The sequence below is a fragment of the Lissotriton helveticus genome, chromosome 7, assembly GCF_964261635.1.
Source record: "Lissotriton helveticus chromosome 7, aLisHel1.1, whole genome shotgun sequence".
Lineage (NCBI taxonomy): Eukaryota > Metazoa > Chordata > Amphibia > Caudata > Salamandridae > Lissotriton > Lissotriton helveticus.
In genome coordinates this window covers 46,646,479-46,660,840 of record NC_136068.1, presented here as the reverse complement: position 1 = coordinate 46,660,840, position 14,362 = coordinate 46,646,479, and the positions used below count along the sequence as shown (strand labels likewise).

Sequence of the window (14,362 nt, the reverse complement as noted above, 5' to 3'; positions counted from 1 at the left end):
ATTAAAAAAATAGAGTTCAGAAAATCAATTTCCCATAGGAAACTTTAGACACGGTTACAGCCAAAACTGCTGAACGGAATTACACCAAATTTGGCACAAAGGTAGCCCTTGGCTCAGAAAGAGACCTTTTTTAATGGCGTAAATCTGTTCAGTAGTTGCTGAGAAAATCAAAAAATTTAAGTTTTGATATTTTGAGGCACGGAGGATCCAGGCACCCTCCTGATCACAAGCTTGATTCTAATTAGCTGTCAACACTCCAAACCAGGAAGTGTTGGCAGCCATCTTGTAACCGAGGCACAAGAAAACAGAAAAAGAAACACCAACAAAAAAAAGAAGTGGGGGCAGGGTAGAAACACCCTGACCCCCTAGGCCTGCTCAAGGGGTCCCACAAGGACCCCCATGGCCCAACAAAGCATTAAAAAAAAATTGCTGAATTCGCGCTGGGTGCGTGATTCCGGCCGAGAAAATGAAACAAAAAACGTTTAATTGAAGTCCCCGGGCGGGCCAGGTCCCGGGGGCAGTAAAAAAATGTGTGGTGCCCCGGTATATAAACCAATACTCACATATACTAGTTTAAAAAATATGTAGTTACCCATAAAGACACTATTGAGACAATCATTCACTTACTAACACACCCATACACACAGTCATCCACCCATACAGTCCTGCACACATACTGTCTTCAACATATACAGTGAGTCACTCATTCATGCATCTATATGCTAAGTGATACCCCCACCGAACCAGACACTCAGACACTCAAACTGATACTCAAAAAACAACTAATTACCCATATAGACACTCATGTAGCTACTCAGCAACCCATGCAGCCACTTATACACAAAGTGAGAGACTGATTCAGATATTTATATATTTAAACATTATTTGCTAACCCATGTATTCACTAGATGAAGATCAAATAACCTTTATTCAGATATTGCATTATCCATAAAAGTACACACATAATTACGTACATGGTCAAGATAAAATCATATTAAAATACGGTAACAATACTGCATCTTTCCTTGATAAAAACATTGACAGCAAAAAGTGCAAGGTATCATTAATGTTCGAGTCCACAAATTCATGTCTATTTCTATGACATTATCGGATAAAATGTACATATACAGGAATCACCATTAAACTAGCAGCAATATATACATAGAACACATGTTTAGCAGCATTATTTTAGGCACAAATTTTGTAAAGTGCATAAATCCTAGTTAATAGGCCATCTAGGTAAAGTGCAAAATGCAATGTCAGCCAAAGATTAAAAGTGGGCCGTTATCTATGCCTCCGTATTTACAAATGGAAATGCGGGGAAAAAAGTGCAACTGTGCCAAGTGCTGATATATATAAGATCTCTAAAAACGTGTTAGCCAGATATGCGTTAATTGTCAGGTTATTGTGATTCACATATTTAAAAATAGCAGCATGGGTTAAAGTGCAACTGTGAAAAGTGCAAAGAGGCCTCCTCCCAGTCTGTAAAGATCACATTAGTCCATTTAAATAGGTATTAATTCATAGAAGTACGAGATCGAATGGCCATTTTAAAAAAAGTACACACACGATATATTAATCCATCATCTTTATGCTGCAAAACAGACTTAAATGCCACATTAAAATCCTTTATGCCTTTAGCTCTAAAGAATGGTATCAGGAGGAACTTGCTGTATTTTTGATAATAGGAGCAGAAGAACAAAAAGTGCATTAGTGTTTGTTTTCCTGGATTCTGACATGGGCAAACCAGATTCTCGATGTTGGAGTGGAAGCCCATGGGGAAACACAATAGGTACTTTATGGATCCTGCTCTTAAGCGAAACAGAAGACTACGTTCCCAGCATGTAATCTCTTTAAGGAGGTAACCGGCTGGTGTAAGCGAAGTGGATTCAATATCGCCTTCTATTTGAATATAACGTTTCACAGATGATTTGGCTAGTTCTACATTGTGTCTGGTCTCCCCGTAGTGCCTGTAGAGGATGTTACGGATTGTCTTCCCGTTAATCCCCTCTAGTCCATTTGGACTATCAAACATATGTTCAAGATTGACTGCTGCCAGGCTCGCCTGAACTTGGGCCAGCCATGGGATTTTAATACCCTGATCACATTTTAGGCAGTCAGCCAGGATTTCTCTTGTTAATGAAGCTTCGGGGTTTTTCCTAACCTTAATCCAGAACAACACAGGACATGCCTTAATGTAGTCCTCCAAATAAAACAGTTTCAGTTCAGTGTGGCTTATGAAAGTGTATGATGAAATTGGTAGATCCAAAAGCCTTCTGCAGAATCTGTTCTCCTCAGCATGGGCATTTATTAAGTTTGAGTGTCCCCAAATTTCGGCCCCATACGTCATAATTGGAACACATTGTGTCCTATAGATTTTTAATAAAGACTGGACCACCTCAAATCTCTTAGGCTTGGGAAGGGTCAGTACAGAGTTTATGGCTTTAATAAACTTAGACCGACCATAGGCCAAGTGTGGGGTCCATGAACCGTTGTCGGAGAATTGTAAGCCCAGGTAGGGAAAAGTGCGAGTGCATAACAGTGATCAGTGGTCTAGGACGATCCTATTGATGTGGCGTTTTTTGGGGCCACAACACATTAAAAACGTTTTTTTAAAATTGGTGCAAAGATCAAGACTATACATAAAATCCACAAATCCCCTCACTAAAATCCTCAGGGCATTTGGTGTGAGACCCATTAAAACTGCATCGTCAGCATAGAGTAGGGCGGGGAGTTTAGTGCCATTTATTATAGGGACGTCGGGAGTTAGGTTAGACAGAACGTTGTGGAGTTCGTTAATGTATAACTAAGATACACTCAGTCAGTTATACAATCAATTTTACAAAACAAAATCATCCAGTTAGACATTAATATACCCATTTATTTTCCCACCAACCTTGAGATATACATGTATAAAACATTTAATTTTCAGAGAAACACACATTCACTGGATGATGTCATGAGTGATGTCATTTGAGATGTCATCAGTGATGTCATGAGTGATGTCACTGACCATGTCATGAGTGATGTAATATGTGACGTCATCAGCAGTGCATTGCGGGCGCGTGAGTTATAGTTAGCTGAACTAACTATAACGGGGGAATTTCTATGGTTTTGTACGAGTGAAATGTCCAACTAACTAGAACGCCCCTGAAACCTATGTTTTTTTTTGTGAATATATATATCGCAGACTTCGCCTCACAACAGCCAATTCTTAGGAAATCGATGAAAGTGGACCTAAAATTCAGTGCACAGGATTTTATTTCATGCCCTGCACCACCGCCATGACGCGTTTCAACCTACAAGAGCCTTGTTCATATATATCTATCAAAAGCAACAACACCTCATTCCGCAACAGAGATGAAACCGGCACTCCATGGGTTTTCACTCTGATTTTATTTTAGTTTGAGTAATGGCATCTACGCGTTTCGGTCGCTGCTTGCAGCCTTGGTCACGTGAAGGCATTCTCCAACTTTTAGAAACACGATGGGGCTCAACGGCAGTGAAGATCTGTATACTTGTCTCTAGGGTGATGGGCGTTGTTATTTCATATATTACTACGGTCTTAGAATTGAAGTTTCTCAATGAAATACTCTTATCACATGGTTTTATTAGGTCAAAAGCTGCTTATCGGATTTACACCAAATACCAAGAAGGGTTCCTTCTGGGTCAAGAGGTACCTTTCTGTCAAATTTGGTGTAATCCCGTCTAGCAGCATGGGCTGTAGTCGAGTCTAAAGTCTCTATTGAAATTAACATGAGAAAACACTTTTATTGACCCCCTTCATTTTTGTCAGCTTGCAGGATCACCCTGAAACTTTCCATGCAGAAAAAGAATCACAGCACACTATTTTGGGAAAATTTCATGAAGATTCATTAACTGGCGCCAAAGATATAGGCATGTCTAAAAAGTAAGGGTGGGCGCCCGATTCGGCTACGCCCACGGAGTAGGCGTAGTGTTGCCTTCTACGCATTTTGCGTAGACAGCGTAGCCGGCAACACTACGCCCACTCCGTGGGCGTAGCCGAGTCGGCCGCCACCCGCCTCCCTCCCGCCCTCCCCTAGATACATTATTTTGAGCTATTACAGTGATTAAAACAATATTAAAGCACTTACCTTGTCCGGGGCTCGTCCGGGGCTCCCTCTTTGAATAGCGTCCTTTTCCTGGAAACAAATGCGCATGTGCGGCAGCCCGCGCATGCGCATTTCTCGGGAGAAATGCGCATGCGCGGCCGCCCGCGCATGCGCATTGGTATCCAGGAAAGGACGCTATTCAAAGAGGGAGCCCCGGACGAGCCCCGGACAAGGTAAGTGCTTTAATATTGTTTTAATCACTGTAATTCCTTAAATAATGTATGTAGGGGAGAGCGGCAGGGAGGTGCGTAGTGGGGCTACGCGGAGTGCGGGAGTGGGCGTAGCTTCTCGCCCTCTCTGCGTAGATCCGCGGAGCCCCACTACGACCCACTACGCCCAGGGTTACAAAAAAGACATTTCATATGGTAACTAGGTCCTAGCTCAAACTACCTAATAGTGACCGCCATATATACAAAGTACCATCTAGACATTATCTTTAATTGATGGTGATTTGATAATACTACCAGTTACTAGTTTAAGGTCTTGCCCTTTGGAGTCACTACATATCCAATGGTGTTTATTAAGTGGCTAGAGGAAGGGCAGCACACCTGTGCAGAATGTGCAAAAATACCATGCGTGTTTTTTCTTACTTAGAAAATTGGCTGATCAAGAGCAGCAATTACCGAAAAACACCTCTACGGTATACCCATTATATTCAAAATATAACTTTGGAAATCATAATACAATGTCCTAACCCACTCATCAAATTAATTAAACAATTTGACATGAAAAAACACAATAAACGTAGACTGCATTGTAGACATTTGATTGACAACTTTCCATTGAGCCTAGGGTTGGAGAATAATGCCCAAACTATACGCCCCCTTCCCCCCCATTTCTGTACCCATATATCCTTCTGTAGCAGCTGAATCTACAATTCTTTTCTATCTATATCAAGATACACTCTTGTAATATTGCTTTTCAATCTTGAGCAACTCCTCACCGACCCCACCCATATCACAAGACACACGCTCAATGCCAACTTCACGTCCAGCGACAGAGTCAAGTACAATCACGTCACCCAGCTCATCAGAACTGACCCCTACAGCATCCACTTCACCATCTCAGCCAGGTCGTTCAGTGTGGGGTTCAAATCCACCAAACACAACTGCCAGCACCTGGAAAGAAATTGAAACACCAATAAGATGACAGAAGACCAAATCACCTTCAAGACAGCATTCAACCGGTACCACCGCCTCTTGAAAGAAACAATGAAGAATGCTCTAGCAGACCACATAGACGCGAGCAGGAACCACAGCAAGGAACTCTTCACCATCGTGAAAGAGTTCTCCAACCCCGTAGCCACGAGAACGACATTACCCCCTCCCAAGACCTGTGACGCACTCTGCCGGACATCTTCCATCACAAGATCTCATCCAGCTACCAAAACTTCGAACCCCAACCCCCCCCACCAACAACAGCATCAGCCTGCTAACACCTACAGACACAAACCCCAACTGCCTGCTCACCAGCTGGAATACTCACAGCACAAACCACAATCCTCATCATGAGCTCTGAACACTCTGGAGAATCCACGTACCCCTGTCCCCACCACATCTTCAACCTCTGTAGGAACACAATTGGCAATGAACGTTCTGAATGCCTCCATCACATAAGCCTCCTTCCTGAGGACTGGAAACACACTGAAGTGAGGCCCCTTCTGAAGAAACCATCCGCGACCCATCAGAACCAAAGATCTACTGGACCATCTCCCTACTCCCCTTCTCTGCGAAGGTTCTCAAAAAGACAATCAACCATCAACTCACCAAACACCTGGAACACTACAAAGTCCTGGACCCCTCTCAATCCAGATATCAAGTTAACCACAGCACCACGACAGCCCAGATCACAGCCACCAACAACATCAGGGCCCCCCGGTTCTGCAGCGAAATAGCAGCCCTCATCATCCTGGAGCTGTTAGCTGCCTGTGAACCCGTCCCCCATCACATCTTGATCAACAGACTTCACAACCTCAGAATCCATGAAGATTGCCAGCGGCCCCAAGGATCGTCCCTCAGCCACATTTTCTTGAAAACATAGAAGACCCCTTTGGCCAACACCGTCAGATCGCACAAACTCAATATCATCTCCTGACATCCAGCAAATCCTCTTACTGTCAGAAGTCCCCACCACCACCAAAGCCAGCTTCCACAGATGTATGATAAATGTCGCAGACTGGAGGAAAAACAAGTGTATCAAGCTACACACAGACAAGATGGAATTCCTCATCTTTGGGAACACCTCGCAGTGAAACTGAGCATGGTGTCCTGCTCAACTCGGTCCAACCCCTGCCCCGATAGACCACACCTGCAACCTTGGCATCATCTTGAACATGAAGCTCTCCAGTAAGAAACAGTTCTTAAAATTTTTTTTAAAACCTTATTGTTTGACTTTGAAATTCATCTTGTAAACCCTTGATTTTGAATCTTAGTTCTAAGGGCCCCCCTCCTGTGAAACTCATATGATCCTGATCTTGCAAATCAACCCTTTAAATCAAAAAGGCTTTGACACCCTCTGTTTAATTTTTCTATCTACCTATTTTTTAACAAATGTTGATTTCATTGCAAATGTTTGATTAACCTGCTCCCTGTACATTCTTCACTTCACCTACTACTAAATACAGCAGTCTGTTATTCTTGCCTTCAGTGCACTTTATAAGAAGGCATAAAAAATCCATACTAATATTATAAAGAGAGAGCCCAAACCTTTGAGGCGGGTAATCTCAGTAACCACAGCACCAATCACAACACCCAATACAGCGTAGGAAAGGGCAGTTGCAGCAGAAGGACATACGCTATGCAGACACCCACCATATTTTTTTTGTTGCAGAGTTTTATATAGCGCGAACTTGACCCGAACTGAATCAGGTATCAGAGCGCTTTACATAGCACCAGTTACGTTACACGAGGAGACACATTCATTTTTGTTAGGCACAGGGAGATTAAGTGATTTACCCAGAATCACCGGATGTTTGGCGTAGTTACCAAGACTCGAACCCAGATCCCCAGGTCCGAGGTCGAGCACCTTAGCCGTTAGGCCAACTCCTCTATACATTTAAAAGGTAAAAGAACTGTGCCAGCAAAGTTGTCCCTTGTGGGCGTGTCTGCGTTGTGCTGTGGGCGTGGGCTGGGGGCGTGACTAACGCTGGGGGCGTGTGGTACGGCCATCACATCGTGGCCTGTGGGCGTGTGCTGGGGGCGTGACAAATGCTGGGGGCGTGACAAACGCTGGGGGCGTGTGTCCGCCCTTCATGCCATGTGAGTCGTACATACAACCGCCAATTACGTTGCTGCGCATCAAGGAACAGTGGTCCCATGATTAAACACAATTCTGACAGCAATAAATATAGACACAATGGATACTATATTAGTTCTGACATGTCCAGCCGGACAGAGGTCTCAATCTTTTACTTTTTAAAAAAAATAATCCGGATCAGTCGGCCGTGATTCCTTCCTCGTGGTGCAGAAAGAATCACGGCCGACTGATCCGGATTACTTTATCCTCATAACGCGATCGAGCAGATTGCTGACGCGTCCTCCCTAGGCTTTCGAATTCTGGATTGCCGGTGTAATAGCCTTTACACCACCTTGCCCTGCTCAGACCGCTTTGGGTGGGCATATCCGGCAACAAAGGTTTATATTGTTTAGGCATTATTAATGTCCTGATGATGATCCCCATGATTATATAGTGGGATCGAAACGCCGTCGACTTTTCTTACACACCATATACTAAAAAAACGTATACCCTGTGTTACATGCTTGTAATGGTGTTACTTGAATTTCTGTTGCATTATTAACTACAGGAATCTGAAGCTCTTGCCTAAAAAAGCCTTATTTTGTTTGTGATTCTCTTCACCATGCCAATTTGTATGTGTTAGGGTACAGGCTTGTGCCCCACTACGAAGAATTGCTGAAGGAAATTCTTGTTGATTCTTTTAAAAAAAGTAAAAGATTGAGACCTCTGTCCGGCTGGACATGTCAGAACTAATATAGTATCCATTGTGTCTATATTGATTGATGTCAGAATTTTGTTTATGCATGGGACCACTGTTGCTTTCATAAATATGTTCCCCGAGGTCCTTTGCTGACTCGTATGGGCACCCTTGTTGACCTTTAAATATGCGCAGCATCAAGGGGCACGCTGGGGGCGTGACATGCTGGGGGCGCGAGAAACACTGGGGCGTGTGTCCGCCCTTCATGCCATGTGGGTCGTACATTAATCAGAAGATCGTCTGCTGTGGCCGTGTGCTGGGGGCGGGACAAACGCGTTCGCCTGGAGGCCTGGTAAGTAATGTTACTGCAGCCTCTCCTGCGCGTTGTTACTGAACTCTCTCATTCAACGAAATTACACGCGCCTGCTACCATCAACCAGGGCTCTAGCCGGGCTCAGGCAGCGGATCAGTACACTAATTACACGCGCCTGATAACATCAACCAGGGCTGCAGCTGGGCCTCAAGCGGGGGAACACGCGTCTGCTAACATCAAACAGGCCTGCATCTGGGCCTCAAACAGGGGAACACGCAAATGAGCGTGTCTGCGGGGACAATTACTGCAGCCTCTCCTACTCGCTGTCACTCAACTCTCTCATTAAACGGATTTACCCGCGGCTGATAACTCTCTCATTCACCGACATTACACGCGCCTGCTAACATCAACCAGGGCTCTAGCCGGGCTCAGGCAGCGGATCACTACACCAATTACACGCGCCTGCTAACATCAACCAGGGCTGCAGCTGGGCCTTCTCCGTCCCTATTCTTATGAAACAAAAAATGTTGTCTACCACGAGATTTTAAAATAAATTGCCCTTGCCAAATACACACATTACACACATTCTATTTCATACCCGGACAACGTCGGGACGGGCTGCTAGTCAAATATATTGAGGCAGACCCTATATTGAGCAACATCAGTTATCACACAAATGCTTTCAAGCACTATAGTATTTTCTTTCTTTTCTTGAATGGTCTAATTACTAATTTTGGTATTCACAGAGGGCACTTACTCATTGATGAGTAAGTGCCTTCTGTGAATCCCAAACCGTGTCAGTGCCTTCTGTAAATACCAAAATGGTAGTAAGTTTAGGATTTTGTCTTAAGTTAGTTCTGTGAATTGGGCCCCTTGTGTTTGGTGCCGTTATAGGGTAGACTCAAGGCCATTCAAGCCCTCCCATGGCTTTAGAATATAATATTCAGCTCTGATGTCAGTACCTGCTACTATGGTAAGCCGCTTCTTCTACAAGAACAATGATATCAACATTCATTGCAGGACTCATCTCACCTTTACACCTTTGTTCGGGCTTTCCTGGAACTGTTCCACAACTTCGGCACTGTCACACATGTATGTCTTGTGCCCACCAGGTCTGGAATAAACACCACTGGTCACATTCTTCTCAAGGTTGGTGGAAAGGTCCTTGAGCAGAGACCGGCATCTTTCCAAAGAGGAGTTTTCATTCTTTGCAACCATTGCCGCATAAAGGACTTCCAGTTGATTCTGGGGGACAGAGATGAACACAGGTGAGGCAATCAATGGTAATTCTGGTATTGGCGTTGGTATGAGAAAGAGGGATGGAGAGAATATATTAGCAGCACATGTTCGTTCTAGTTAATTAGGTTTTAGTATTGAATTATTTGTTTAACAATATAACAGCCCCAAATAGTGTAAGACAAAGCATCATTAGCTTATGTTCCCTCTTTCAGAGTACAAAGAAGCTGTTAGAGACCATAGCAGGAATATGAGGGTGCAGCAATTGATGGCTCACTCTCCACAGGATGCTAACACTAATGTAATTCATAGTTCACCTTGTCAGTTATTAGGATTGAAGGCCAGGGAGAGTTTGTCCATAAAGTTGTTGAGTGGATGGCAGGTCTGGGACATGCCACTAGAACTGGGATGATGCTAGCGATACAATATGTAAATAAATCAAATATTGGGACTGATTTCCAAAGATTACTACGCATGACTGAGTTTTGTGTACTTTTAGCTTCCCCGCACATTTCAGGAGTACTCTCGGATTGGCTCATGGATTACTTCAGTGCAAAATTGACAGAGATGACTATATGTTGGAGTCAAGTGTTTTTAAAAATTCATTAACAATTTCCATGTTTGTTATTTGTCTGAATGCATATCTAATATGTTTATATTTTATATATATATATGTGTGTGTGTGTATATATATATATATATATGCAGTGCAGACAGTTCAGAAAGCAAATAGCTCTGTGACCTGTTATTTTACTTTATTTTATGATATTTTTTATGCTACCTGCCAACCCTCCATTACCAGGGTCTACCCCAGAAACCCGAGTAATTCTGCACCCTGTCAGAAGAAGTGGTCTTAGGGCTGGACTTCTGAAGAGAGGAATTGAACGATTGCTTAGGAGGGATATCGGTGTGCCTTCTCACAAGGAAAGTGTTGTCTAGAACTCTAGGAAGACTTGCATCACTTCAGATGAAGAGTAAGGTTTAGGAGATCTGGGTGTCCCTGCAGTGTGTGAAGTGTGATACTCTGAACACATTATGACCATGTTCAATGATCTAATCCAGGTGACAAGACCACAGAGGAAGGCATCCCCTGTAGCCGGAGATGGCATGACTTGAGGATCACCACTCCACTACTTGTAACAATTGCTCACTTGCCCGGGTTTGCACACATGCACACACTGGTGACTAGAACAATGACAACTGCATTAGGTTAGAGGCCAGAGGATCCCAACTGGTGGAGGGGGCGCAGTAGCACACCACCTCAAGCAGCACTGCCCGCTGAATGACCCGAGTAAGCAACAAAGGACAACCCTGTTATTCTGGCATTACAAGGACTGTGACTTCTTGCCTGCTGAGTTTATCATTCCTGCCTGTAGCAGTCAGCTATATGACTGCTTGTATATTTGTACATATAATTATATCCTGTTATTCACGACTGCTTCTCTCAAGTCGACCTTGGTGCACATTTGCGCAGCGGGACACAGAGTGTCACTCAGCCTCAATTCTACAACTCTCCTGTTCAGCCCGGCCATGACTTTCTCTTCATGAACATCAAGTGAGCATGTCCTTCTCTGGTCCTTGTCTGTTTCAGAGCTTAGCAATACTGATTCCTTCACTTTCTCTGGCCCTCTTGTAGCCTAAGCTTGTTTTCTAGCAGTTCTGCTCACACACTGAGCTCTTCCTTAGTTTTGTTTGGGCTTTCTTTAAGACTACCCCTTCAATATCGTACAGAGTGGTCATCAAGTTTTGTACACATACAGTCTTCTGGAAAGGAATCTACAACACTATTGTTGTCCTTTTACTCTGGCTTTTCTATATCTATGTCCCATGGTGAGTCCTTGTTGAGATGACTCGCATGGTGTTCAGTCAAGTACCCTGCCAGGTGTGTCCAGTCCCAGGTATCTGTAATCTAGGTTTGTAGATGTTTTGGCCCCATCCACAAGGTAATGTAATGTGCGCATGAAGGCCTAGGCCTGCCGTTATCCTGCACCTGGTCCTGGACCTGCACTGTACGTAGAGGGGCACACTAAGCGAGCCTTCTGTAGTGATGGAGGGCTAATGTCCCCGTCATAGGTTCATGAAGTGGTGCAGAATACTGTGTTTTGTAGGGATCCTCGTGTGACTGGACCGTGTTACTTCTGTCATATGAGTGAGAGCCTACTGGCCACTCCTATACATTCCTCTTGATAACTGCAAACTTGAAAATATTGAGCATGGATTCCAAGGGCTTGGATGAATGTGTTTGTATGAGAAGAATGTTAGACACTGCGAGTGAACCATTGTGACACAGGTCTGTGGGCTCCATTTTTAGAAGCTCCTGCCTTGTTTGTTTGCTCACAATGACTATTATGTTACTGTTGTATTTTAGTAATATATATTTGGTTTTTGGTAATTATGTATTGTTGTGCTTTTGATTCACATGTTGGTTTGTCACTCTTTTCCCCTCGCCCTTGAGAACGTTGGGTCCAACTACCGTGCCAGTGATCCGTTTGTTGTATCCCACAGTGCCTGGGTCATGGATGTTGTGCTGAATAAATAGTACATTACTTACCTCATAATCCTTGCTATTTCACTTGTGATTAATTGTTGGGCAGAGGATAAGCTGCACAACATCCCCTCTAAAGACTCAATATTGTAATTCACTGTTCAAGCAAGGCTTCAAGATTTGGATGTGAAGAATCCTCCTGGAAGTCTGCCTCTTCAAGCAACTGGATCTGCTCCGCTGTGCCCGGGCAGTTCCGTAACTATTTGGGAAGCATGGTCATCACCATCCCAAACAGGAAGCTCTGAGACGCTACTCTTCTGAGGCAATGTCTCCAGAAGAGGTGTGGTTTTGGGCGTCATATGATGTTGGCACACATGGGAGCCGACGCTGTGCTGTATCAACTGGAGGGATTGTTACTCATGCTGCGACGGAGGAGCCTCAAATCATTATCGTTGTTGGGAAATTACCTGTAAAGATCTTGGATTGTTATTGTGAGTATGCAGTACTGTAAAAGGACTGTGGTAAGTCACTGAGTTTTGGGCGTGTATTTGGCGGCAGTCTTGTCTCATCAAATGAAGCAAACACAAGGAGATGATGGACGGAGCAATGAAACTTCACAGACCCTCATCCCCAGTCAACAGATCTGGGTTGAATCCATCATCGTTCTTTAGCTCACTTCACCACCCCAGTTCAGACATGGCCATATGCAAATCAGTCTGACCCTGTGCCTCCTGGGAATAGTCCAGCCTGAACGGCCGAGCCATGCCTTCCCTGGACCATAAACAAGCTTCCTAGGACCGGTTAAATCAAATGTACATGTAAGAGGCATTTTAGAAACTAGTAGGCTGCACAGCAATTTGAGGTGAAGGAGGGGTTCCCGTTAGCTAATTTTTCAGATGTGTTGTGCGCGACTAGTCAGACAGTACAGCCCCGACGTTCTATTTCACGTGTCTGCCTCCGACTCACTTAAAGTTTTACTATTGTATCTATCCTGGTGTACTTACCAAGGTATTCTGTGTTTTCCATTGGCATATTCACCATGGGACATTTATTTTTTATTTTTCTGCCAGTCTTCAGCTTGTTGGCACTATCTATGTGTTATTAGCCATGTTTATTTAAATTTGGGCAGTTCTGTGAGGAGATAAGTCTCTTCTTTGTTGATTCAGAACTTCAGCGTTGTAATAATTACAATCTGTGGAAAGGTCAGGAAGGAGAAGGGAACCATTCCACGTTCGGATGAATGACTTAAGTGCTTTTGTGCTTTCTCTTTGAAAGGATAAGTATTTATATGTAAGCTGTGCTTTTAGGCAATGAGTAAAATTGTAGATTCTATTGTGCGAATTTACTTTTGGGGGAAATTAAGTCCATCTAGTTTGCTATCAGTATTTCTTATTTCTCATATACATTATAATAGCAGTGGCCAGCATGAACCAACCGCCCCATCTTCTATCAGATGTAGGAGAACCCATTATAACATTGGAAAGTGGATACAGTTATATGAATCATATGTAATTGCCATTTGTAAAGTGGGTTCTCAGCATACAGGAAACAGCATATTTTGTTGCAGAACCTTGCCACGAAAGTAGGAAGGTGTATGAGGGTTTGCCTGCTCTGGAGAATGGTGATGTCTATTTGTGTACCACCAAAAAACGAGATTGACAGTTTGGTAAAAAAAAAAAGTGCCATTAGAGAGGCACAAATCTGTTGTCAGAGTTCAGTGAAAATATGAAAAAGTAGCAAACTATATTGCAATATTACGAGGGTTCGCGGACACGTCGTTTGAAGAGTTAACTGACGCTCTAATAGGGATAAATTAGTACGATGTACTAACTACTCAAAATTTCAAGAGTAATTACTGGTTGGCCATCCCAATTTCAAAGGTGCAATTGATATTACAAAGAGTGTTGAACATACTGTGGAATGCATCATCGAGATGTGAGTAACAAGTGAGCACGTTGTGAATGAAGTTTCTGAGGAACAGAAGAGTGTGTCTGTGATAAAGAAAAAGAATGAACAGGTAACAAATTGAGGAGAGGTACAACCAGGAGCATAGGTTAAAGTGTTTTAGGTGTGGCAGCATGGGGGGTTTAGCGAACAAAGCGAATTGCTTAGCCATGTCCACATTATGTAGGAAGTGCAACCGTAGAGGGCACTTCATATGAGTATGTAAAGATGTAAGCAGTAGATCTATAAGTTGCATGGAAATAATCTAAGTGGAGAGTAAAAGATATGTACTTCAGGGAACAGAGGGGAGAAAGGATACT

General features: G+C 43.5%; 1 protein-coding gene across 2 annotated transcripts in view; it reads right to left on the bottom strand.

Moving 5' to 3' along the window:
- Nucleotides 1-14,362, bottom strand: part of LOC144767992 (guanylate-binding protein 3-like) — a 189,427-nt gene that overhangs the window by 69,373 nt on the left and 105,692 nt on the right. For both annotated transcript variants that reach the window (XR_013598409.1, XM_078651382.1), the window contains exon 8: nucleotides 9,410-9,622. Coding sequence is in view for 1 of the 2 variants with exons in the window: in XM_078651382.1 (XP_078507508.1) it covers nucleotides 9,410-9,622 (213 nt within the window). In the remaining variant the exon portion in view is untranslated. The remainder of the gene's footprint in view (nucleotides 1-9,409; nucleotides 9,623-14,362) is intronic.